The sequence below is a fragment of the Hemiscyllium ocellatum genome, chromosome 39 (assembly GCF_020745735.1).
Source record: "Hemiscyllium ocellatum isolate sHemOce1 chromosome 39, sHemOce1.pat.X.cur, whole genome shotgun sequence".
Classification (NCBI taxonomy): Eukaryota; Metazoa; Chordata; class Chondrichthyes; order Orectolobiformes; family Hemiscylliidae; genus Hemiscyllium; species Hemiscyllium ocellatum.
Genome location: NC_083439.1, coordinates 10,532,333 through 10,559,480, shown reverse-complemented (window position 1 = coordinate 10,559,480; position 27,148 = coordinate 10,532,333). Strand labels below are relative to the sequence as shown.

The following is a 27,148-nucleotide window of genomic DNA, read 5'->3' as shown; positions in this document are numbered from 1 at the left end:
TAAATCAGTGCCTCCTGAAGCATGGAGGAGAAAATATTCAAATTCTATTCATTATGGAGGATCAAGTTCAAATAAGTTTGAGAAAAACGCAACACAGCATAAAACACCAAATATCTACACATGTAGCACTACGTTCAACCAATAGGTGACCTGAAGCAGCTTGTAAACAACTCTGTCATACGTAAAGAGTAACTTATGCAAACTAGAAGCAGCAACATACAGGTCATTCAAACATAGAATAGTACACACAAGAATTTTGATGTAAAAATACAATTAATGATTCCTCCTCCAACAGTCTCTACTGTAAATCAGGCAGAACCCAGGATTGATGCCTAAATAAATCCAGAAAAAGGTGTCTTCAGGATTTCCAACTCAAAAGTTGCCTACATTACGTTTATAGGCCTTTGGCCCCAGCCAACGTCCTAACTCAAATAGGGGGGAGCAAAATTCCTAATGAGAACTATGCTGCAAATGGAATTTGAATCAACAATGAAGAAAATGCTTTCAAATTAGATGTTACCACAAATTGGTATGAGACTTCTTGGCTGTAAAGACTGATTTTTTTTCCCCCTCATTTTATAGAGGCAGAACTAATCACGTGAAGTGCTATCGCATACAAGGCTACAGGTCAACTACTAGAAAACAGACTAAAGATGCTGTTAAAAAAAATTATTGCAAGGCTGCATTCAAGTAATTAGTGTGTTCTTGTGGACCTCTCTTCAGACCCCTCAAACGACACATGATGATTGACGCAATCCGCAGAAATCTTTCCATCTAACTCAGGTTTCCCAATTTGCATACACAAAAACATTTAAAAACATTTTACGCTCCACTAAAAATCGACTGCACAATTGTTCAAAAAAGGTAAACAAAAGCAGGCTGGTTAATCGCATGAAAGGCTCCTTTTAGTTACTGTACATGCTTTCCTGATTGGTGCCTGATGCAAATCCTCTATTACTTAAGTCTTCCTTATAAATCAAGACTATAAATAACCGACAAGGTTTCCTGTATTGGCTTCCATATTAAATCGCATGTTGCTTTGTAATAATTTGCTTTATTTGTACTGTGACTCTCACACCAATTTAGTTGTTAAAGAAAACGGTTCATTTAATTAATAAAAATGTGAAAGCAACTCTTCAAAACAAATAAAAATGTTCTATATATTTTTGCATCTGGATAGAAGAGAGAATGAAATAGTATAAAGGAAAACAGACATCCAAGATAATCCCAGAATTTGGACAGAAATACAATGTGAAACATTAAATCATGGTAAATGAAGTTCAAAGTCAGATTATGCATGGCAAGTAGTATTGACATGCCCTGTCCATGCGCTATTCCCTGTTCCCTCCCACAAGTGCTTACATTTGCCTATCTAATGTTCTTGGCCTTAGTGAATCAATGATATAATTCACAATGAAAATACATTGATAACTTATGAATTCACTTTTTCACTTACACAATCTCTCACAACCTAAGTTTTGAACACCAAACACATTCTGAAAACATTTAAGTCTAAGGCTGATTTTCAATGACAGGTCATACAATTACTTAAATACAGAGACAGTATCAATAGCAGATAGACTTAACCAATAGCATCTACACTGGAATAACTACTCTGGTTAGAAAAAGAGTCATGTAAAAACAGGAGATTTAGGCCCAAATCTAACCCGCACTCACTCCAGACAACTAGCAGCGGCCAATTGTGGTAATGCAACTGAAACAAATGAAATGAGTTTGTATAGACTAAATTCAAACCTGCTAGAAGTGGGAGAACAGAACAAATTATCTATCAATCAGCAGCACTCATGGAAAGACATAGGGTGAATGATGTGAAACCTGGAAAAATGTGTCAGTGGGGCAGGAAGAGTTGTTTTTTTAAACCCAGAAGAGATTCACCACTGGTGAGAACAAAGGAAATGTCCAATGTCAACATCAACCACAAAATAAATAGAAAGTTACCCATTTCGAGAGCAAAGAGGAGCTGGAAAAAAATGGGTCTGTGAACAGAACACTTATTGTTCTGTTAACATCTAGTAACATCATGAACAAAGCTACAAATTATATGCTTATGTCTTGAATAGATAGCAGTTAGCAATGTCAATTTTTTTGTGCTGTTTGACTTCATGACCATGGCAATAATTAAAATATAGGATGGTCACTCACCCATTGAGTGCATTATCCATTTCTAAAAATTACACAGTAAGGTGGTCAGGAGTGTACTGACTGGGGTAACCAAATGCCAATTAATTGCTCAGGTCACTTTTGAATCTCTCTCCTTGGGTGGATTCCATAAAAAAAGTATCCTCTCAAAAGGGCAGGAAGGCAATGCTTTGTTACTCATTAGTTCAGATCCACGACGTTCACTCGAAATCTTTGCTTTTTGCTTTGTCTTTCAGATGGCTGATTAGCATCTTGCAGCTATCACTTTTTTAAAAAAAAGTCTAGTGGGGCCAGTTACTTCAGTTGGCTGGCTAGCTAGTTTGTAATTAGTGACACCAATCCTTGGTTCAATCTCACAACCAGCTGAGATTAGCATAAAGGACTCTCATTCGCAATGCCCCACCGCACCAGAGGAATGGTAGCCATCAGGTTAAGTCATCACCACTTGCCTTTCTCTCAGTGTGTGCAGTTTTCTGGTCTAGTAAGGCAATGGTGACTTTATACTTTTCTAGAGGACAAAATTTCTATTGTGACTAAACCAAGTTGCAGACCAATACCGTCACTGCAACATGATGGATCGAGCAACACAAGAACATTTTATTAAAACTCATAACAAATCTGAGCAAAGAATCTCAGTGTACAATTCCAGTCCCTCTCAGACCTTAGGAGATTAATCTTCACGACTGTTTTTCATAGAGTATGACAGAGAGGCGATGTACTTCAGTGAGGGGCAGGCCATGTGCTTATGCTGGTAAAGCTCCAAATCAAGAGTTCTCTACTTCATTCCCATTTCACCTATTTCTCCAACTTGACACAATACATCTTTACTCACTTATTTAATCCTGCAACATGTTGCTCCATTTCAGTAACTCCTTGCGCTTGCTACATTCCAATAAGTCTACAATATGGCAGCCAATTTATCCTCAGCAAATAACTGGGTAAAACGTTCTACGATCTTAATGGAGGGATAAATACTGACCAGAATACTGGGATAAAATAGTGCCTTTGGACATTTTACTCAGCTACCTGAGGGAAAAATAATGAATATTTGGCAATGTGTGGTTGAGCGGTGAATGACGAGATATATGCTTTTGAAAAACAAGATAATATTTTAGGTGAAGCTCAAATTCTGATCCAGGATATTCAACCAAAATCTTTACCTGTTTTTGATTTTCAGATAGCTAAGGAATATCTTGTGCCCATCATTTTCCCTGTCTGAGAAACATATTTTAGACTCCTTAATAACTTAGGTGTGTACTTGACTGGAAGAGACTATGTGAACGTACCATACATGAACTACAATTTAATCTATATGACCATATGTCATTATACCTTAATTGGCATTATTCAGGTCCCATGAAGGAAAGAGGGGGAAAATTAGCTTGAAGCATATTCAATGATATTTCAAGTGGCACTGAAAAATGTTGCATTGTTAGAACAGTCGCCTTTTAGCTGAAGTGTTCAACCAAAACATCCCTTGTTCTGGTGAAGGCACAAATCTCCATAGCAGTATCTGAAGTGTTGAGGGATTATTGATTGACCAAAGGAGGGAGAAATACCATCTACTAATTCAATTCATATTCGATTTATTTATTCACTGTCACTTGCATTTATTACAAATACAGTGAAAAGTGTTGTTTATTGTCCCCACTTTCCAACACCGTCTTAACACAGATTAAGCCAAAAATAATTTAGTAAACTTTTACCATTTGTGGGATCTGCTCTACCAACTACATTTCAGAAATATTGAATTAGCTAAAAGGGGTTTGGGATATTCTGTGATTGCGAAAACATTTGTTATAAAGTGGCCTGTACAGTCATTACATATCAAAGTAATTGCATGAAAAATGTTTAAAGAATACAAGCTGTGGCTCGGTGGTAGTACTTTTGCAGTGAGCCACAAAGTTGCCCATTCAAATCTCACTCTAGGAGATCAGCACAGGATCGACCCCAACATTCCAATGCAACATGAATGAATTTGGGATGAAATGCCAATTGAGATCCTTTTATTCCCAAGTGGTGACAAAAGATCATAAAGCATGATTTTATTTCCCAGTATCATGATCAATGTTTATCCGTCAACATCACAAAAACAGGTTATCATGTTTCTGGCTGTGGACAAATTGGATACCTTGTTTAACCACTATAACCATGACTAACTTCCTAAAGCTCTTTCCTGGTTATGCACGCTTTGGGACATTCTATAGTCAAGAAAAGGTTCTATGGGAAAGGCAATTCTTTCAAAATCTAAAGATCAAAACGTTATGTAACTAATAAGGTAACCATATGCAGCCATGGGGTAAATTATTACTAAAGGCAGAACAACTTTTCCAAGGCAAGAGAAAAGCTTTTATTGGATAGTTTTTTCCCCTATTTATTAGCTCTTCAGTAGTACATATCTTGAACATTCCTGAAAAAAAAACCCAACAAATTTTGTCAAAGCTTTTTGTCTTGCCGTCATCTAGATAATTCACTAGAATACTAACATTTTTACTAAATGAGAGTGGAGTACTGACTGGCTGTCAACTGGACTCTGGTTGGTAAAGCATTGTTATGGAAATACACCAGTTAATGACAACTGACTGTTAACTGTTAGGCTTTGCTTTCATTGATTGATTTTGAAATCTATTTGACTCAGATTTTCAGGACAAACTAGCTAATATTAGTCACTTTTTTTAAAGTTAAGACAGGCACGTTGCATGCAGCTGCTTTCGGTCTTTAAAAAATGTGGCCCTGTTGATTGCAAAAATGAAAGGCTTCAACAAAAAGTACTTATTATTTGCTTCACATCTGCCAGAAGGGGATGTGGTGATTTGTTTACCGTTGTATTTTTTGTCACTTAAAGACAGAAACTTATGTTTGAACTTACACTAGCTGTACCTAAATAAGGACATCAAAAGCTTCGTATTTGGAGGTGAAGGTGATCTTGTGGGCTGCTGATTCAAATTTTACTTTCATCCTTACAGCACAGCAGAAGCATGAACGTGTTCTTTGCCACATCCCTCTTCCATAGTCAAAAGGATGCTAAGTCCAAAACTTAGCAGCTCATCAACAAATGAAAGTAAAACTTGGGCTGCAGGTGGTCTGCTTTAAAAGCCAAATTACTTCTGCTCCACAAGTATATTTAAAAAGGTTCAATTTCGAGACTTTGTTTAAAAGACTAGTAAATGATGATCTTCGCTAGTGTAAAACGGGACAATTAGAACAAACAGGTAATTAGAACAGCCAGCCAAAGCTTTCAACTGTGCAGAAATGAAATATGCAATTGAGAAAATATTAATCAAGTAATTTTAAATAGGTCAGCAATGTCAAATGTAATGCCACATGGGGTACAATCAATCCCCACAATTAGAGTCTTGGAAATGTACAGCATGGAAGAAGAACCTTCGGTCCAACCCGTCCATGCCGATATTCCAGCCCAATTTAGTCCCACCAGCCATCATCGGGCCCATATCCCTTCAAACCCTTCCTATTCATGTAACCATCCAGATGCCTCTTAAATGTTGCAATTGTACCAGCCTCCACCACATCCTCTGGCAGCTCATTCCAAACACACACCACCCTCTGCATGAAAAAGTTGCCCCTTAGGTCTCTTTTATATCTTTCCCCTCTCACACTAAACCTATGCCCTCTAGTTCTGGACTCCCCAACCCCAGGGAAAAGACTTTGTCTATTTAACCTATCCATGCCCCATAATTTTGTAAACCTCTATAAAAGGTCACCCTTCAGCCTCCGACGCTCCAGGGAAAACAGCCCCAGCCTGCTCAGCCTTTCCATGTAGCTCAGATCCTCCAACCCTGGCAACATCCTTGTAAATCTTTTCTGAACCCTTTCAAGCTTCACAACATCTTTCCAATAGGAAGGAGGCCAGAATTGCACGCAATATTCCAACAGTGGCCTAACCAATGTCCTGTACAGCCGCAACATGACCTCCCCCAACTTCTGTACTCGATACTCTGACTAATAAAGGAAAGCATACCAAATGCCTTCTTCACTATCCTATCTACCTGCGACTCCACTTTCAAGGAGCTATGAACCTGCATTCCAAGGTCTCTTTGTTCAGCAACACTCCCTAGGACCTTACCATTAAGTGTATAAGTCCTGCTAAGATTTGCTTTCCCCAAATTCCTGGGGTCAAATTTTTCCACAGCTGCCCCCCACCCCACGAGTTTTTTTTAAAAAACATACCTGATTTTCAGTTCCAGGTTGAGAGAAAATACAGACCAGGTTTCTGTACTTGAAGGTTTACTATTTATTACATGCAAATAGACTCTAGCTACAGATAACAATGGATGTTACAGGGACAATTAGGAAAGCAGTTCAGTCATCTCTTCACAGGATCTGCTCAGATGGTTCCTGTGCTGGCAAGAATGCTACTTATTGGTCCCTCTTCTTTGGAAGCTTTCACTGGCTTGAGGCAGGAGAGGAGGCACAGGGTTCACACTTCATGAATCACAAGTTACAGATTACAGCATCTGTTAAAAGGAAAGATGAATTGGTTTTCTTCAGGCTTACTGCAGAGAACAGAGAGGTTCTGACCTGATGAAGATCATAAGGTTTTTACACTATTTTGTTCAGAGCCCTAAGCTGTTCAGTTACACACAAACCCATCATATAATTCTTAGGAGGGCCTTGTCAGCAGTAACTGGTCACTAGTCCACAAACCATTTACTTGATGAGAGCTGAACTTGCATATGCTTTTGGCTCCAATTCATCTTCAAAAGAAAACTTTCTACTACTTCAACAAGCATATTTGTAAGCAGTGCAGGCAATGTATGTGAAGTTACTTGCTGTTAAAACGGTTTAATAAAGGCTTAAGTATTACTGTCCTTTTCTTCCCCATTTCAGTCCACAATTAAAGAGTATAATTAAGTCTCCACACAAGGATATGTTGAAAGGATTCATTCCTGCAGACGAAAAGGAATGCGTTTGTTTAAGTAACCATAGTACAAAACCACCTAATTTGTGATTTTGCAAATTGCTCTAAACCTTTTACCAACTTATAATATATATAGTGTATTCAGCCAAAGCCAATTTAACTGAGGGCAACAGTCAACCCAATGTCTAATTGACCAAATTGTTCTTGCAAACATTGAATGATCCAACCTTGGTGTGCTGATTAAACTCATACCAGCTTAGTAACCCTGCTACCATATACATAGCAATGAGCTCTAAACTAATAATCAATAGAACATGCATTAAGTTCTGAAACTGCCACCACAGAATTTAAATTCACTTTAAAGAAAACTTAGGAACAAAACACAGTTATCTGTAAAAATCCAGCTCATTCGTTAGTGTCCTGTAGACAAAGAAACTTGCCTTCCTTTCTTGGTCTCACCAGTGACTCCTATATTACACCAATATAATCATCCTGAGTTACCACTTAACAATAACAACAACAAGCCTCTTATTTGTACTGAGCACCAGCCAATGCTTTACTGAGGTCTATCTTCATCTCCTCTGTACAAGTAAGGACAGTAAATAACACGTTAGCATCGCTTGAAACGAAGTAAAGAGATGAGGTAACATATCTATTGTTCCTTGTCAACAATTTCCCAGTTACTTTCCAAAACATTGTGGCAGGGGTTATAATAGCATCACCATGATTCGGGCCATTACTGGACCCCAACAAGCCACCCAACTTTACCAATTTTGGTAATGCAAGTTAGACGACATAAACAACATTCCATTAATTTTGATGCAATTCTAGTTGTAGGTGGTTGATTGGAGAAGCTAAGTGTCTGCCATCATGATTGGAGATGACAAAAAGGGACAGGTGGAGAGGCTTAGAGGTTGTCCTTTGGGCTCAAGCAGGTGCAAACACAGATACCCATGGTGTAATGACTAATATCAAAAAAATCACAATCTGCCAGAATTTGAGAGCCCTGTCCTCAAGCAAGGGCTGAAAGTTGTTAGAGGGGCAGAAGAATTTTGAAATTTGGAATAGAGGACAATAATTTTCAAGCAGAGGTGATGTCGCAACTAGGATCAGACTTGGTATAAGCTTGTCACAGAAATAGGATGTGAGCACTGATAGCCAATTGCTAATTGACAATGTCGTGGCAGGCGGCTTTCCTAACATCTCACAGTTCATGTTAAATAGGTATATTCAGCACCAGTGGAGAGGGAGTTCCAGAAATGTGACTTAAAGTTGCAAGTCAGGATAAAATATGCTTTTGGGTCAACCTGCAGTTGTTGGTGCTCTTATGCATCTGCTACCCTTGCCCTTCACAAAGCAGAGGTCACAAGTTTAGGAGATGGTGTCGAAAGAGGCTGGCAAGTAGCTATATCTTCTAGCATACATTGCTGCTGGTTTGCCAGTGACAAAGGGAGTGAGAATGTCAGCTTATGGATAGGGTGCCAATCAAGCAGGTTTTGAGATCCTGGATTGTGTGAAGCATCAAATTCAGTTGGAGCCACTTGAAATCCATCAGCCTCTATTATTGTGCTTTTAGAGACACTCTGAGGAGTCAAGATGCAAGTTACCTGACAGAATTCATATCTTCTCTCTAGCTCGCGAAGCCCTAGTATGTATATAGAGTATGTGACGGATCCGGACGGAGGCGTACTCACCGTTGGTAATGGCATTAATCATCAATCATCTTGATGCAGTTAGTTCTCTATTTGAAGAGATTACCTTTTCCTGGTACTCGTGTACCAAGACAGTTAACACATACCAATCCAAGCTTAGATTTTGTTCAGTACTTGCTGTATATGGAAATGGAATACTTCATTATCTACGGGTTCATGAATGATACTGAACACTCTCCGTGAACAATCTCCCTTCCCCCACTCGTGAAAGAAACAGCTGAAGATGGTTAAGCCTGGGACATCAAGAAAATCCAGCAGTCACATTATCGAGCATTTCTTCAGTGTTACGGCACAAATGTTGCCAGGGTCCATAACATTTGGTGCATCCAAAGAGTTCTTGACATCTCACAGAGTGAACTGAATGAGCTGAAAGACTGGTAAGTGAGATGCTGAGGACCAGTAAACAAGATTGAAATGGATCATCCACTCAGCACTTCTGGCTGAAGATGCTTACAAATACTTTAGTCTGATCTTATGCACCAAGGTACTCGGCTCTTATCACTGAGGATGAGGATATTTATATAGAATCCCTACACTGTGGAAGCAGGCTATTCAGCCCATCAAGTCCACACTGACCCCATCCACTCCCTACCCCATCCATTCCCTTACCCCATCCCTGTAATCCTGCATTTCTCACAGCTAACCCACCAAGCCAAAACGTCTTTGAACACTACATGCCAATTTAGCATGGCCAATCCACCTAACTTGCACATCTTTGGACTGTGGGAGAAAACCAGAGCACTCAGAGGAAACCCACACAGACATAGGGAGAATGTGCAAACTCCACACATAATCGCCCAAGGCTGGAATCGAACTTGGGTCTCTGGCACCAAGGTAGCAGTGCTAACCACTGAACGGTCCAGAAGTAATTGTGGAGCCTTGTCCTTTAGTTTATTTAGCCATTCAGAACTGGATGCAGTACTGGAAATGGCAACAGTGCCGTGACAAGCTATGTTCTCGCACTGTCCAAAAAAAAAACTGAAAAGATATTAGATTAAATAATGCACTTTGAGAGATGTAACTGTTTTGGATAATCAACATACAAAGCCACAAATAGTTCTAAAATCAAACTACTCAAAGATTCCATATATTAATTCATTATTTCCAATCGTTTGGATTTCGGTAATGTATATATATTTAAGTAACTTCCTGCAATTAAAGGATACTTCTACTGCAAACGACTGAACATGATTTTCATTGTAAACTTAGAACACTGATGCTATAATTAATAACAGATTAGCTCCTGCAATTTTCAACTTTTTCATATGTTCACTTTTGGGATCCAGAAATATTGTTTCACCATCATTAAGTAGTTTGAAAGATCTGGTGCCCTCAAGACCTCAGTTGGTAAAGATACCACACACAGTGAAACTGACCCAAAAAAATAATTAGAGGCTTGATTCCCAATCTGTGCCATATGATAATAGGGAGCTGGCCAACTCAGCTATGAAACATTACTCAAAGGACCCGTTCTTCTATATCTTTATTTTCAACAGACTGTTTATGAAGTACATTAAACTCATTAGCTCATCTCACCCAGGGTGGCATTAAGGGTGATACAATTTGCTCAGCATCACTGGATGATTGGGTCACGTGTAGTGCCTCTTCCCCAGTCACAATTTAACAACTCCTAGAAAGCGCTTGTATAGAAATAGTAAATAAGTCAGCACAGCAGTTTCCTGTACTGTTGAATACTAAGTTGAGTCGCATTGAATCAGCCAGCAGGTGACTGAAGTTACTGGAACCAGGTCTTAAAAAAAAACTAACACCTTCAAAAGGAGAGATACGCAATATAGGCAAAAGCAAACTTTGGAATACTGGTAAATGCAACTAATTTTTTTTAAAAAAAAGTATTTATGCGAACAGATTTATAAACTGCCTTCAAATAATTATTAATTTATTGGATTGCCAACTGGATCTTGCTTGCAATGAGTGGGTTAAAGCATTCTACACTCAAACAATAGTCACAGGAGGAGATCTGTGACCTCAAACAACTGTTGATTACCCTAAAGAGCTGTTACATCAAAGACTACATCTGGATGAATTTGCACTAATCCTGGATCACTCACTTCAGTCAATACCAAAGGGCAGTGATTTCAATATAGGAACTGAACAGTGAATAGCCAAGGGCCATAACTGAAGGATGGGTTTATTTCAAGGCAATTTTTGTTAACCAGGAAGGTGATAAAATAAGCACAAGCATTTTTGAAAAAAAATCCCAAAATAAACAGCAAAACAAGATCATCAATTCGGGCACATTTTGAGCATATGCGAATCTCCAAGAATGGACTAAATTTAAACTTAAATTTTAAAAAAGCTTATAAAAATACTTAAATGCACGTCATACAGGAAAATAGCTGATTAATCCTAGCCACTTTTGTTTGCTATGATGTGTAAGCCTAGCAAGAATTCTCACAGCTAAATACAGCGGCTTGCCTGACAAGGGAGGCTTTCACAGGCAGCAGTGACGTCAGTTCTGGGCAGAGCTGTCGAGTGCGCTGCTGCAGGCAGCTCTGTTACTACGCAGAGAACCAATCACATTCCAGAGCACAACCTTTGAACTCAGCTACATCATCACCAGCTTCCTGTACTTCCTAACTACACTATGCAATGCAGTATGTCTGTCTAGTTATGCAGCGTAAAGCAGAGCCATTTTGTCTCTCTGAAGTTGACTGCAGCTGACTAAAAGCTTAAAAAAAAGCTAACCTTCCTCTCTAAAGAAAATACAAATGCCTTCACTTTTCACAAAATAGTCTGACATATGCATACAGACTTGCAGTTAGCACCACAACTTAATTTACTCATAGAAAACTAGCAATAATCCTTCAAAGAAATGTTGAAAACAAGCTTTGTACAAGTCATTTCTACCTTCATAAAATGGCTGCCAAATAGCCGACTAGATTCCAATACAAGAAACACAACTGCATAACTTCTTTGGAGCAAATGCAGGATCTACCACCAACCACACAAGTGAAGTACACTTCCTTGCTGACAAAGTAACTCACTGTGTTACACAATTATATTTAAGTCAGTTTCTCTGAAATAACACTATTCTGAACAACAAAAATGTAACATTCTATTCTCCCTTGAGATTTTTAGATGATACCAGGTGCAACACAAAAAGCTTAACTTGCTTTTGCAAACAGAATCTGAGAGCAAAGTTAGAATGTGTTTTCTAAGAATCATTTTAATCACAATAATATTAGAAGCAATCAGCCTGAAAAACATTTATTTTCTTTTCCAAATTCTCAATCTGCCCCTCAGCGAATATTTTATGGACAAAGGTGCTCATCGCTAGCCAGGGCATTGTCAGTGCACTGGTCCTTATATCCAAAGCATTCATTTCAAACGTAACATTTAACTATTCATTCAAAACTCCAGTATTAACATTCAGTAAATCCATATAAATAGCTGCATATTCAGAATGTGCCATCCATGCAACAGCATACAACTCAAAAAGCATGTACACTACTGATTGTAAGAATTAAAAAAAATGGGACTATGAAATCTCAGCATTTAAACTAGTAATCCAGTAATACAGGTTCAACTCAGTTTTACCAACACATGCTCTACTTTGGAAGAATGCATTGAAATGGCTTCTAAAACCAAGCAGCTTACTTTATGAACACCACGTTCAGCAAAAACATTTTATCTTGAAAAGAAAATCTTCATGACTTTAGTGCAAAGCATTCCACAATACCAGGTTCAAACCCAAGTTTCTTGAGCAATTCTACAACCATGCTTCCCACTGTACCTACTCAAGGGATCACAACTGAAACACCCTATTCCAATATAGTGACACATTACTATAATGCTAAAGTTAGGTCAATGGCTCTAGGCTTTTGGTAGGCTACCCTCTCAATTGCAGAACCCAAAAAGCACATACAAGCAATGCACCTGCAAGACAGGTGACTTTTTTTTTGTACTTTTAAGCCCTTTTTTTCCTACTGAAAATTAAACCATGTTCACAAGTGAACAAAATCTCCAGTGTGCAGAATGAAAGCCCCAGGGAGTGAAGTAGCTGGAAGCTGCTAATTCTTTTCAAATGGCATATGAATATTCAAAGGTTAGGACAGATATTTAGTTTCCAGAGTTTTATTGTTGAGCAAAATAAAAATTACCTTATTGCTTTATATTGTGTAGTGATGAGATCTTTGCATATTTGAACTTTTTTTTACTAAAGGAACATTAAAGATCATAAAATCTAAGGATAAACAATATTGAAACTTACCAGCAATTTCTAAAATGCACGCACAAATTAAGTCTTACAAATTGGTCTCTCTCAACTGTAATGACCAAGCTGATTTTCAACCATAAGAAAAGTGATGCAACATAGTATAACATTCCACAAGTGATTGCACATTTCTACACTTACCAAATACAGCAGTATTAGCATCATTTTCATGAAACAGGTAACAAAAATATAGGTTTTTGAATATTGCCAGAACATGACAGAACTTGCTACAACAAATCATTCACCCTAATCAAACAGATGGTGAATCTCAATTTGTCCTGACACAATGTACTAGTGTTGTGTTATCAATCACTTTCTCAGACTATGCAATAATGACACCAGAACCCAAGGTATGGTAGGTAACTTTATTTACAAAAGATCATTTTTTAACAAACCTTGTAAGAAAGAACTCACATCGGTCACTGTTTTGTAGCAGAAGTAGATAAAACTGCAACACTTGGAGTTTGAAGGGTCAGGTCTGTGACACCAGAGACTATTACTGAAATGAACAGGTGGTCTTGTCCATAATGGACCAACATTTGGAACAACTTTAATATTTCCTTCTTTGTGAAGCAGAAGTACAAAGACAAATTAACTGCCAGTAGAAATTAATATAGTCAGGTAATATTTCAAGGCACTAAAGCATACCAAATGGAATTTGAAGCCTTCCACAGGTGACACGCCAAATTCCATATTATTAGTATATTTTTACAACAGATGGGTAAATCGTAGCAAAGGAATTTTTTTTTCCATCAAAAAAGCCATTCCCAACACCCAAAAACTAAATTGGACTAAGGTAGATTGTCCATACTTCATTAGAAGTACATCCATAAGAAGCCCACAGCACAACATAGTTAGGTTTCTATGGTGCATTTGTGAACAAGCCATTAAGTTGCCTTAGTTTAGCACTGAATTGTTCTAGTCCAGTGAAACCAGCCATAGAACATACCAAAGATCAATCCTACCATAACTGAGGTTGAAGCTTAAAGTCAGGTGACCAGTCAATGGAAAGGTCTACCTGTGTACCTAGAGCAAACCCCAACAAAAGCTAGAGACTAGTTTCACTGAAATCACCTTCAAGGGAAAAAAAATGAACATTGCTAGTACTATATACATGTTCTTGAAATAAATTATTAAACAGTTGACCAAGTCCATCCTTACGTAAATTATTGCAATCCCACTTAAGATACTTGCAGTGGAATATGTTGATGTCAGAGAAAAGAAAATAGTCAATGATCATATTTTAAAAACAGCAAGCAATAAATATTTCCATTGTGGAACATCTTTTGAAGATGTCACCATATTACAATGCTTCAATCTTAAATCATAGGTCTAAGCAAATGAAATTCAAATACTGTCAATTTAACTAAGGTAACTGCCAGCAAATTCATATTTTTAAAAGGACAATTTTTCATAACACCCACAAGTTTACAAGTAAACAGAAAATTCTAAATCCAGGTTAACACCTTTCAATTAAAAGGACCATCTATGGCCAGGTTGTCTGGTAGGCAACAACATCCATTGACCTGTTAAAAGTTCAACAATTATTAAAAGTTATAGAATCTTCCAAGGTAAAGTTTCTACTGTTTAATGCTATCAAGAAATATCTAATTTTTGCTCCATGACCATGTTATCCAATGTAATGAGATTAACCTAAATACCCACATACAGAATCTGAAGGGAATGGAATATTACAAAGTAATTAAAACAGTTATAATAAAGTTTAAAAGATGTATTTAAGATAATAAACATCCTCGAGAAATACAAAAGCATTTCAGAGATACAGGGCATAGAAGCATACAAGTAGTAACCCAGGGATATGGTACATACAATATTATTCCAATACAGAAGGTAGGGACATAAGCATAGTAAACTTTTTGCCAAATTGTGATAAAAATTTACAAAATACCCTAAGACATACACTGAAATGGCATGGTGGTGATTAAAATATAGACCAAGGAGCAACTTTCCAACAGGCACTTCTTAATTTATCTATAAATATGAATTTTTTTTCATTCATACAACTTTTTGTAGTGTATTTACTACAATTTACTTCTATGGGTTTACTATGGACACCAAATCCTCAAATTCTCAAACCAGTCTGCATTGTGAGTAAAATGGTGCATTGCAGCAACAGCAATGACAAGGTCATCTTACTACAGCAACAAGAACGGAAAGAATATATTCGGTAGAATATAAAATAAACAATAAAAGTGGTCTCGGTAGGTTTACATCGTGTTTCCATTGCTGAATATAGGCCCAAATGGCATATCATAAGTTGGAGAAACTGAGAGAAAAAAACAGGGTGGGGCTTTTTAGGAATCTCAAGGTCATCGATTAAAGATTGGGTAAAAACTGTAAAAAATTGTTTTAGATGTCGAGAATAAATGATTCTAAAGTAACAATGTGGATCAAAGCCCCCCTCAAAAAATGGGACAGAAAGTCGAGAGCTCGTACCTGGAAGCATTGCTGCGGTCTGATCCGTCGTCTTCGGGGTTTTTATCCTCGTTAGACATCATTTTGGGATCAAGGAAGGTTCGAGGCTCGGTTTTGTTCTTGGGTGCACGTGGATGTGGGGTTCCTAAGTGCAAATTTTCCCTGTCAAAGTTGGTGGAAGGCAGACAGTCCACCAGAGTCAGCTGCTGGCTGGTCGAGTTGCAAAGCCCTGACGCAGCATCGACATTGTTCAAACACTCAATACCATTGTCGGCCTCCGACAAGGTCTACAGAAATACAATTTTTTAAAAAAAGAAAAAAGGGGAGCAATTAATTTTTTTTTAAAAACCCCAATAGACTTGCAACACAGCTTTGTTTCCATCCTCTTAAAAAACGGCTCAAAACACCAGCATAATTTTAATTACGTCATCTCAGACAATCCTAATTTCAAAATAAATACATTGCCTATTTAAAAAGATTTATTTCATAAAATAAAGGTCAATAAAGACTGTAAACATACCTGTTCCATATATCTCGAGGTTCGAGTTCCAGTCACTGCTCCGTCGACTAAACTTCGCTAAATCGAAAGCTGCTTTCGCTGCTCTTAAAAACCCTAACAATTAGTCTTAAAAACTGCGATTTTTCATCCTGTTTCTTTTGATCGGTGGTTCTCGCGTGTTGGGGAGATGGAGAAAAACAAAACACAAAAAAAAGTCGTTCAAAAATGGAGGTGCGCCATGTCTGCAAAGCTCAAAAACAACGACATCTGGGATCGGTCCGCTTGCCGGAAAAAAAGATTTTTTTTCTCTCTCCTACAAACACACACACAGAGCAAATAAAAAAGGGGGAAAAGCGGCCGGGGTTTCTCCACAGCCCCGCTTGGAAGAGCACCTCTGCTGGGAGTTTGCACTGAATCGAGGCGCAGTCTGGCTGGAGCAACGCGGTGAAGTTGGGGAAAAGTTGCATTAGGTGTACTGGAAGTGCAGTGAATCTCACCCAGCCACCGCCGCCATAGAGCTTCTTCTCAGCTCTGAGGCTCCCTTCCCTCTCTTTGATTGACAGCAACGACGCTGCGAAATAATTGCAACATTTTCCCCGGACTCAGGTGATGGACCAAGTGAAAAGACCCACCCCTGGCACACAACAACAACAAAAAAACACACAAGGGCGTAAAAAAGGTAATGGAGCAGGGTTGCCCCTACCTTGAGCTCCAAGAGGAGCTCTCCCCAATACCCCACCCCCTCCCCAATGTAACACATACAGTCTACTTCCCCTGCCCACTTGCAACTTTGGCCTCCCTCCCTAAGCAAATCTATTCTTTGTCACGTCTCCTTTTTTCCCCTCCCCTCGTCCTTTCAACAATTCAAATGCCTCCATGGATGGAAAAATACTTCCTTCTCTGGCCGGAACTGGATTTACAAGGATATTATCTTCATTATATTTGGAGGGAGGGGGTAAGAGGTGGAATTAAAACGGGGGGGGGGGGGGGGGACTCCATTTTTAGTAGTGGTCAATCACATGAATCTCCTCCTTATGAATTTTTAGCCATTTCTTCAACTATTCATAAATGATGATTAAATATCCTATATGTCACTACCAAAGAATATTCTAGAAATAATTCACACTAGGTCTTAGTTGGCTTCCATTTTCTTTTTCTTTGTGCAATATATTCCAAAAGATCATCATTCGTTCCTTGCATCTCCAACCCAAAAAACCAAACCGAATTTTCTTAAAATTTCATAAGCCCAATGATTTGAACATAGATGCTCCAACACGAAGGGGACAAAGTCTGATTACTTGTAGTCTCTTGGATTTACAAATGGAAAAGATCCAAAAGATTATACCCAAACTGATCAGACATTGTGTGGCAACTAAAATAAATCAACAATCTACATGGCCACAGATTGAAATGCCAACAGAAATAATGCATCTGCAGCAGTTGCATCCTCAATGACATTGACATCATTCCATTAGGTGCAATTGACAAAGCAACTGATCCAATTTCCTTCATGCCAACTAAAGATGTGCCCTTAAAGAAGCTGCACAACTAGTTACTGGCAAGGTAACTCATTTTATGAGTAAATCCATTGGGTGACCCATGCAAGTTTAAAAAAGCAAATAGGCAAGAACAGAACATTCAATTAATGCCATCCACTCACTACTGTGGATTCCTCAAAATAGGTATCCACGGTTGAAAATTTCCATTTGCATCACTTATCACAAATGTCACATGGATCTTCTTTCTTAATAAATTTCAGTTCAGGGGTGGTAAAAATTAATCAACTTATCCTTGGTCTTTCCAACATCTGAAGTACAACTAATGAAGAGATTTGAAATGTTCTTCATCCATCACTGGTAACTATGAAACTGGATTGAAGCAGCTTGTAATAACACATGCCGAAAGACTGATTATCCATTTATTAGTTACATAGGATTACTATTGCATGGCATCAATTCCTGATGTTCACAGGCATGGTATTTTCATAGCAATGGACCATTCATCCCAGTTTGAACATTGCAAACAAGTGAAAGTTCCATCTTCTGGACAGTTCTTCACACAGAGGTAAAGGGTCACCAGATGCTCATTATCTTTCAAGTGTCCTATTTTATCAATTATTATCTTCCTGTCTTCTTCCAGGTTATTAAGAGTGGCAGTTGGTGAACAATTGTCCAAGATTCAACTGTTTGAGAACAGTAACATGTTCTAGCTGTGACAAGTATTTTCCTCTAGATGATCAGGTAGCTTTATATAAAGCTACAACTGGCAACAAGTTATTTCTATGTGAGAACAAAAGCCATTTCTGAATGCTTTAACAACACTATTTGCATAAGGAAATCCAGAAGGCAAGACTGAGCAGACACAATGTTTTCATTTTCTTCCCATGTACAGATTCTAAACATGTACATTGTATCATTTACAATTACTTTGCTTAGGAGGTAACAACAAGCCTCAAGACATTTTCTTCAAGACCAGATTCATTTAGAACCCCAGTTGGTAAACATTGCATCAAATTGAACTAGCTAGATAATTCATTTCCCTCTGGTAAGAGTAAAAAAAGACATGTACTGAACATAGTCAGGTTTTTGTTTTCTAAAACATACAATCTTCAACCAATTAATTTAACTTCCCTGCATCTCAATTACCATGGACAACTTTCAACTCATTGCCAAACTTAAAGACTGAATAATACTCCAACAAGCGAGGTGATCAATTTCTGCATCAATTATACATTTTTCCACTACAGTAAGACCACTTTGAGAAAAGGAACTGAATTGGCTGGAAGACACTGTTACATCCTATGTTGTGAAAGGTAGTCGCATAAAGGGACTGAATTGGATTGGGATATTTGGACGGCATGGACAAATTGAACCGAAGGGTCTATTTCCATGCTGTACATCTCTATGGATTCTCTTTTAAGGCATTAATAGACAAAAGTTTTGACCTCACTCTTTTGTCTCTGACAATATAATGCTTATATACTTTTTGAAGAATTTCAAAGCAAATTTGACTAATCCTGCTCTGCAATATATCAGTGGTCAACCAGCCAGTATTATTTGATATCACTAAAAACCGTTCATAGCTAATATTTTTCATTGTTACATGAAAGAACTTGAGCAGCAAACCAGCACCTCTGCATAACTACTTCATATTTTCACAATTAACATTGCAAACTATGAACTCCTTTGCTGAATACTTGTTCAAAATCAATAATCCTCAAAATTTCAAATATGTTACAATCCTTATGAATGACAGTATATTTTACCCAAACAAATCTGATCTAAGGTGATCCAAAAATTAGACAGCTTTTCTCAGTTGTATACATTAAATCAGTTAGTTACACTTTTGGCACATTGCTATAATATACAAATCTCAATAAAAAGCCATTTATTCACTGATACACTATTTGTGGCTTGATATAGATCTTAAACTATCAAAAAATCCTAAAAGATACTGGAAAGAAAAGGTGGGATATTAAGATGTTTGCATGAATTCAAGGTCAATATCAGATAGTTTTTCCCCACTGAAGATGACAATGTCTCACCCAAAATACAGACAGTGTGCCTCTCCAACGTTACTTCTATTTGGGAGAGAGTAGTTGTCACACTACATATTATGGAGCAATGAAACCTCGGGTTACAACACTGCCAAAGTTCACAAGTATTCCACTAAACAAGACAATTCACAGGACAATCAAATCCCTTCTCTTCTGATTAGTACACACCAGAAATGCAAAGTAAGGAGCACAGCCAAAGATACTTCACTGTTTTAAATGCAAGTTTTTCTTTTACTAGCATTGATCTCAGCACTTTTCAGGATTTGTCAGAAGTCATAGAGAAGGTTACTTCCAAGGACAATGGGCTCTTGATCAGATGGGCCAAATGGGCTGAGGAGTGGCAGATGAAGTTCAGTTTAGGTAAATATGAAGTGCTGCATTTGGAAAGGCAAATCAGGAAAGGACTTATACACTTAATGGTAGAGTCCTAGAGTTTTGTTGAACAAAAACATTGAAGTGCAGGTTCTTAGTTCCTTGAAAGTGGAATCGCAGTAAGACAATAATGAAGACAACGTTTGGTATGCTTGCCTTTATTGGTCAGTGCATACAGAATAGGAGTTGGGAGTCATGCTGCGACTGTACAGGATATTGGTCAGGCCAAGTTTGCAATGCTGCATGCAATTACAATCTCCCTATACGAAGGATGTTATGAAACTTGAAAGAGTTCAGAAAAGATTTACAAGGATGCTGCCAGAGGTACAGGGAGAGGCTGAATAGGCTGGGGCTATTTCTCAGGAGTATTGGAGACTGAGGGGTAACCTTATAGGAGTTATATAAAATCATGAGGGACATAGATAGCATAAATAGCCATGGGTGGGAGAGTCCAAAACTAGAAGGCATAGGTATAAAATGAGAGGGGAAAGATTTAAAAGGGTACTAAGGGGCAACTTTTTCATGCAGAGGTGGTCTGTGTACAGAATGAGTTGCCTTACAAGGTGGTGGAGGCTGGTACAATTACAAAATTTAAAAGACATCTGGATGGATAGGAATAGGAAGGGTTTGAGAGAGAGATATGGGCCAAATGCTGACAAATGGGACGAGATTTAGGATATTTGGTTGGCATAGACGAGTTGAACCGAAGGATGTGTTTCTGTGCTGGACATCGCTATGATTCTGTCTACTGAGGAGAGGGGAAAAACGTGAATTAGTCAAAGATTGAAATTTGAAAAGTACAGACATATCCAGGTCACATTCAAACAAAGCGCAAATCAAAATTATAATTCTGGAAGTCTGGAACAATTATGCTTGTTATAGTAAGTTAATCCAACATCATTCAATGGCAGCATTTAACTCTAAAGTTTACTTAACTCTAAACTATAGCTCTCAGACAAATTTCATTTCCTGAGAAGGTATTCTTCTACAATGGTGAGACAATCAACATTTTGGGGTGGGGGTGGGGCTTTTAGATAGTCTAAAACGGGAACCGACAACAAAAAAGATGATGTCAGGAAAATTAAAAACGACTAAAAAAGTAGTAAAATAGTATTTTGCTACAATTAACTCAATTTTAATAATACTAGGTCAAAAATGACTCTTCCTGACATGATAAAACTTTCACCACCAATCACAATGATTATCCTTAATATGTTGAGGTGCACATTTATTAAATTATTCCATAGAAATCTTATGTACCCATTGTGAAAATGTTTGTGGAAGAGTAATTTAAAGCAACAAGAAAAAAAGCACACAACCAATTATCTTGAAATAAAATAAATTTATTTTGAAAATAAAGAATTATATACAAATAGAGGTCAAATAATTATATCAAAATAAGTATCTTACAGGCTAAAATACTAATTATTTTAATATAATGAAGTTTATTTTAAAAATATAAATCATAATTTAAAGTATTGCTTTGCAGTGGAATATCGTTAAACGAGTCAGTTTAAAATCAATTTGATAAAAAGGTATTTTTCTCAATAGGCAGTAGTACAAAAATTATTTTCACAGCTTGCAATGCTTTTGTAAACATCAACATCAAATCTCTTGATTCACTTGAGGGATTATTTCTTGTTCTACAGTTGCATAGTTGATGCACTTAAATAACGATACTATTGGATCAGTCTATCATTTGCCAAATGGCAAAGCTTTCGATAATCCACTTCCTTTATGTCCAAACAAGTCAAAGACAAAGCGGGTGTCATCTTGGTCATATATTGGTGGTCTCCACATGAGAATGTCCTCAGTTGAAAGGTTTCTTTTTTAGGAAAGAGAAAATCTTGGTATTGGTATGATATTGGCATTGCAGAAGAACAACACTTACTTAAACTTTACCTGCAATGTCTAGCTCATCCTGCACTCCATGACAGATAAGTTCTATATTTCTTTGAAAGTATAAGACAAAAAGGTATTTTCTGTTCTGACTGAACCTAAGTTTTTTTTTGTGTCTGCAATCAGCCTATCCAAAAAGGGTGATATGTAGGTTAAGTATTTAGTTTTGTAATACTTGAACACCTTACCTTGTAGAGTAAAATTAACACATTACATCTCCATTTTGGATTTGCATTAACTTCCGGTTACCACAGTGTTACCATATTTTATGGTATTCAAAATTATATCAGAGCAACATGAATTATTCAAAACAATCAAGATAACTACTTATTGTAAATTTCCATTCAAGATAACCACATTTCAGAAAACGGTGAAATAAACCATGTAACATCTTAAGTTGCAATATTATAAATACAAAAAAAAACACAATTATTCAAACTTAAATATTTCGGAAGCAAACTTATCTACTATATTTCTGTAATGGAAAACAGCATTCAAACTAAACCAAATCAAATTTGAACTCATCTTTAACCTAAACCATTGGATCTCTCTACCAGGTCCACATCATACAAATAATATAAACGTATACTGCAACATGTTTGCAAAACATTAACATTTTTGACCTCAATTGCTCAAAAAGTCACCAAACAAGCCAGGCCTTGTCAAATATCAATTCTCGATTATCTGTAAATTTGTTGGATTCAGAATTGCTGAAGTGACATTAAACAGCTCTATAACAATGTCACAATTTAGACATAATTAACTTTTTATTGAATCCTACAATGCAAAATTTACCACAGGTCCTAAATACTCTTGCAAAACCTTTTGCTCCATGACAGCACCAATCCATACAATGTGACGTTTCACAGTATTTTTACTTGCAAAACAGGTGAACCTGATTACAGCTGTTGTTTCACTAATGTAGTATTTTGTGGTGCTGTTTCTTTAGATGAAGGGAAAGAAATCATAACAGAAGATTTTCCCTTCATATGAATTATTTTCCACCACAAATTAAAGCATATACATGTGGAAAATAACCTCTGAGGACTGTGACAATGCTGCTCTGTAAACATGGATAAATAGATGTGGGAATAATCCAAAAGCAAAGACATTTAGCAACCCATCATCATCAGGATCTCAGGAATTGAAAAATCACAGACATCAATCCAACCTCCATTTGGATGCTCCAATGTACCTTCCAAATCAGTGGCTCTGTACACTGTAAATGAACCTCAAAATATGGATGGAACATGAAATGTATTTGCAGTTTCACAGCACCTGCCCTTATTCAATGATTTTGATTCTTTAATCTATTTTTTTTCTTTTAACAATCAAAAATTCAGTAGAGAACCTTGCTCTGTAACTACTTCAAAACTCGACTACAATGGAAAAAACATCTTCTACATAATGCAGAAAATGACCAGCATTTTCTTCGTATCAAACTAAAAACTCAACAACACTAAATGAAGACTTGACATTCAGACTAAGAGCTAACTGCACTTTTGACAAATTCCTATGGAACCAACAACTTTCAGTTAAAAGGTGATCAGAAATCATTGGAAAACTGCTTCCCTATTGGAGAGGGCAAAAAGGTACTTAACCACAGCTGCCGACTACATTCCCATCTATTCAAAACAATCAAGATAACTACTTATGTAAAGACTACCCCGAAACACAGTACTTAATTCTGTCTCACTAACTGATGTTATTTGAATCGCAACTTTATAGCAATTTCAACATGATTCAAAGACAAGCACTTATTCAGAGTAAGTCAATTAGACTAAAAAAAACTACATCTGACATGTGATCAATACTGAGCAAAATGTCTGATTAGACCCATTTCCTCATCTTAATTCCACCAATTTATGTTTTAAAGAAGAACCTCTTTCGCCTTCAACCTTCACAGAATTCATAACTAATGCATCTTTGAATAGTTGTTGCTGGCCGCCAACTACTAATTTACTCTTGTTTGTTTCTTACGGTTTCTTCAGTTACTGTTGGCATTTTAAAATTATGATCTTTTAAACTAATTGTCTGTTTTTTGGTGCATCTTTTAACATGCTCTTACTTAAATCATGGGTTATTTTCACTAGCTTCACAAGGGGACAGCAAAAAGAACAGCAAATCAGACTAGGTAGTTGCTCTTTCAGATGGGTCATTGCTCTCTGGCATCTCATTCATCCTTCCCATTACAAGGTCCTCAAGTAAAAAGATTAGTTTATTTCCTGTTTAATTTCCCTTTCTTAAAAAAAAGCACCAAAACATACTTGTCTGAAGTTCCTATTTTAAGGAAAAAGAAGACAAGGAAACTTAAAGCAATGACTAACTTACCTTGTAAAGCTAATACGGAGATGTTCTGGCCACTCAAGCAAAGCCATTAAAGTCAGAAAGCTTCCAGGAAACAAGGATAAGAAAAGGACAGGAAACTATATTAGGGGAAAAATTTGAAATAATAGGGCAAGTTGCATTGCAGAAGAGAAGATTATGAGGCTTAAGTTGAGGTTTTTAAGATTTTTGTTTTGGTATAATGAATTCAAATAATCTTTTTGGAAAGTGGTAATAAATGAATATTAATTTATAATCAAAGCAGTAAGAATGCACTGTTCAATATTACAGAACATGAAATGTTTCATCACAGGCAGTAGTAAAGGCAAAGACCAATGTTTATTTTTAAAAATATTGAATAATTAGCAAAAGATAAAAAGTTATGAAAAAACAGCTGGAGAGTGAAAAGTGTTTTAGATTTGTTATTCCCCTCTAACTCTTCCATCAATTAATAACTTCAGAAAAAGGGGATAAGTGGATTATCGCCAAGTAAAAAGGATCATTGTAGTGGTTTACATTTCTGACAATGGTCAATTGCCCCTCAATAGTGGATATGTTAGCTGCATCATAGGAGTTCTAAAGTTTAACAAAAGAAAACTTAAATACCAGATAAGCTTCACTTTCAAGTAATAAAGAGTCAAAGTAAATAACTTAAGCTGTGATTCTAAAAACTTATTAATAAATTACTATTAGCTAATGGATTCTAATTAAAATAAAAACAGGTTTAACCAAGCCATTTGAAAAGTGCACACCTACAAGGGAATGCTTTTGGATTATAATGCAGCATTATTACACCAATGGAACTGAATGTACCACTGCTAGTGAAATTTCCACTCATAAAATCAGACGGTCTTCAGATTTTTCAGGAGGTGCTATGCTTCTAAAATCAGACTCAAATCAGAATCAATATCTCATTCAAACGGACTTTCATTTTTTGAACAAATATGGCAATGCAAAATTGAAAAAAACTACAATATTACCAAGTTCCTTTTACCAATGCTTTAGAGAAGCAATTAAGAGTATATATCTCGAGTGATTGGAGGATCGAATGTATTTAAAGAGTAAGTAGTAAAGAATGAAAACGGGGTTCAAGAACGTTTTTTAAAATTAACTAGGCATAAACGAAAGCTGCAAGCATGAGCTGGTAGAATGAACAAAAGGAAGACAGTATATTTAAAATAGGGGAAAGAGTACAATTTCTTTTTGCTAAAAAGGTGAGACCCAGATCTAAACTATTTGATTGTGTTTGAGTGCCATCCACAGGGATCACATTCAACCTCTATGAACTACCACTGCAGAGATTAAGGGAATATTAGCATCAGAACACTCAGTAGCAAGGTATTTGTAACAAAGGAGCAGATCTCACCTAATTTGAGAACATTTTTTAAATAAGATGCTACAGGGGCACGGTTCAATAGAGAGTCAAGAAACCGTTTCACTGGGAATGCCAACATAAAATAAAGGGAGACCTTTCTGAAGTTGATAATGTGTTGGCATGACTCTCAGTCACAAAACTTTGGAAGTGGTCACTATTTTGGTGGTAAAACATGGAGAACATAAATCACTCCACTTCATCCCATGAATGGCTGCACCAGTTGGTGAAAGAAATCATTTATTCACACCAGCCCATTCTAAAACAGCACAACATTATGAAACGTGCTAACTCAAAACCAACATATCCAACCAATGCCATATAATGCATACACCTTTTTAAAAAAAGTTCCTCTCCCTTCTTACTGTCCAACTCATTATGACATAACAGAAGTTGATCAAGGCTAATGGCATCAAATACACAGGCTATGCCAACTGACTATGCCCAACAAGCATATGAGATGACCTCTTCAAAGAGGTCCATCCATTGGATCCAATCTACATGTTTAGCTTTGTTCTTAATCTACATAAACAAGTTACAATGCTCGAATGGAAAGTGCTTCATACTCTCTCTTTTATGTCAGCAAGGAATGTTCTATTATACTTGCCACAGATACAGACACTGCATTAAGACACTATGTTAACAAATAGGATTTGCAATGTTTTGGACTCTCAAAACATTTAACAGAGAATGTTGAACGCCAGGAAGTAAAAATTTGCAATATCACATGTATGTGGTAAACTGACATCAAAGAGGATGAAACAACTCAGTGTAACCACAATATAGATATAACTAATTTTGAAGCAGCACCAACATATGAAAAGCCAATGCAAAACAGATGTCCACACCTCATTATAGTAAGATTTTACTTATATGGATACTGCTTGGGCATGAGGTCATATACATCCTGTTCTTATTACAATTGTGCTGAGCAGCTTAAAGGAAGTTGAAGTTGTAAATTCTATCCTCTCCCTGCTGTGCTGGTTTGAGTTATAGAAAAGACACCAATAAGCGCAAAAGAAAAGCAAGAGGAAAAAACCCTAGTGCTTGAATACTAATCAGAAGCTATTACAGCAAAATAACCCTACAGAAGTAATAACTGATCATTATGGCAGACCCAAGTTGCAAAATGTCAAAGATTGTATCAAGTTTCACTCAGCTCCTCCCCAGCAATGAAAGCTAACACTTTCATTGAATAGGTAACAATTGAAATAGGTAACACCTTCTGGCTTTGACTGTCAGTCTATCGTGCTGATCTGCTCTTTAGCAGTAGCCATGCCACCAATCACACTGTAGGGAATAAAGTTTGGCAACACTCCCTCTCTATGTTAATACTCTGTGGGCTCTTTTGAAAAATACACACATACATAATTTGTGGATAGAATTTGGTGAACTGCCTGCCATCATTTATTATAAGAATGGCTACATGCAAAGGGCTCTCAATGTCTTCAGATAGAAAACAAAGTCAATTGCTTCAGGTCGAGAAGGAAGAAAGAATCTACAAAGGGTAAGTCTGTTCTCATTTCAAAAAAACCTGGTATTCAGAAGAGGGCTGGTTTATAATCTGGTCATGCAAAAGACCACCAGAACAGAGTGTGTTCATTTAAGCAGATAAAAATCCTTCTGAAGTATTTTATTCCCCTTCCATAAAAATCAGACAACACACAAATCTGCATGAATATAACTAACAGAAATGCTGTGCAC

At 37.1% G+C, this 27,148-nt stretch overlaps 2 protein-coding genes across 4 annotated transcripts in view; both read right to left on the bottom strand.

Moving 5' to 3' along the window:
* chd2 (chromodomain helicase DNA binding protein 2) overlaps positions 1-16,613 on the bottom strand; it is a 97,249-nt gene extending 80,636 nt beyond the window's left edge. For all 3 annotated transcript variants that reach the window (XM_060853174.1, XM_060853175.1, XM_060853176.1), the window contains exons 1-2: positions 15,942-16,613; positions 15,443-15,708 (exon numbers count right to left, since the gene is read on the bottom strand). In XM_060853174.1, the coding sequence (XP_060709157.1) occupies positions 15,443-15,708; positions 15,942-15,950 (275 nt within the window). In that variant the 5' untranslated portion in view covers positions 15,951-16,613. The remainder of the gene's footprint in view (positions 1-15,442; positions 15,709-15,941) is intronic.
* Positions 16,614-21,254: 4,641 nt separating this feature from the next.
* Positions 21,255-27,148, bottom strand: part of ctc1 (CTS telomere maintenance complex component 1) — a 78,323-nt gene continuing 72,429 nt past the window's right edge. Inside the window, exon 24 of the mRNA XM_060853173.1 lies at positions 21,255-21,673. Coding sequence (XP_060709156.1) covers positions 21,528-21,673 — 146 coding nt within the window. The 3' untranslated portion in view covers positions 21,255-21,527. The remainder of the gene's footprint in view (positions 21,674-27,148) is intronic.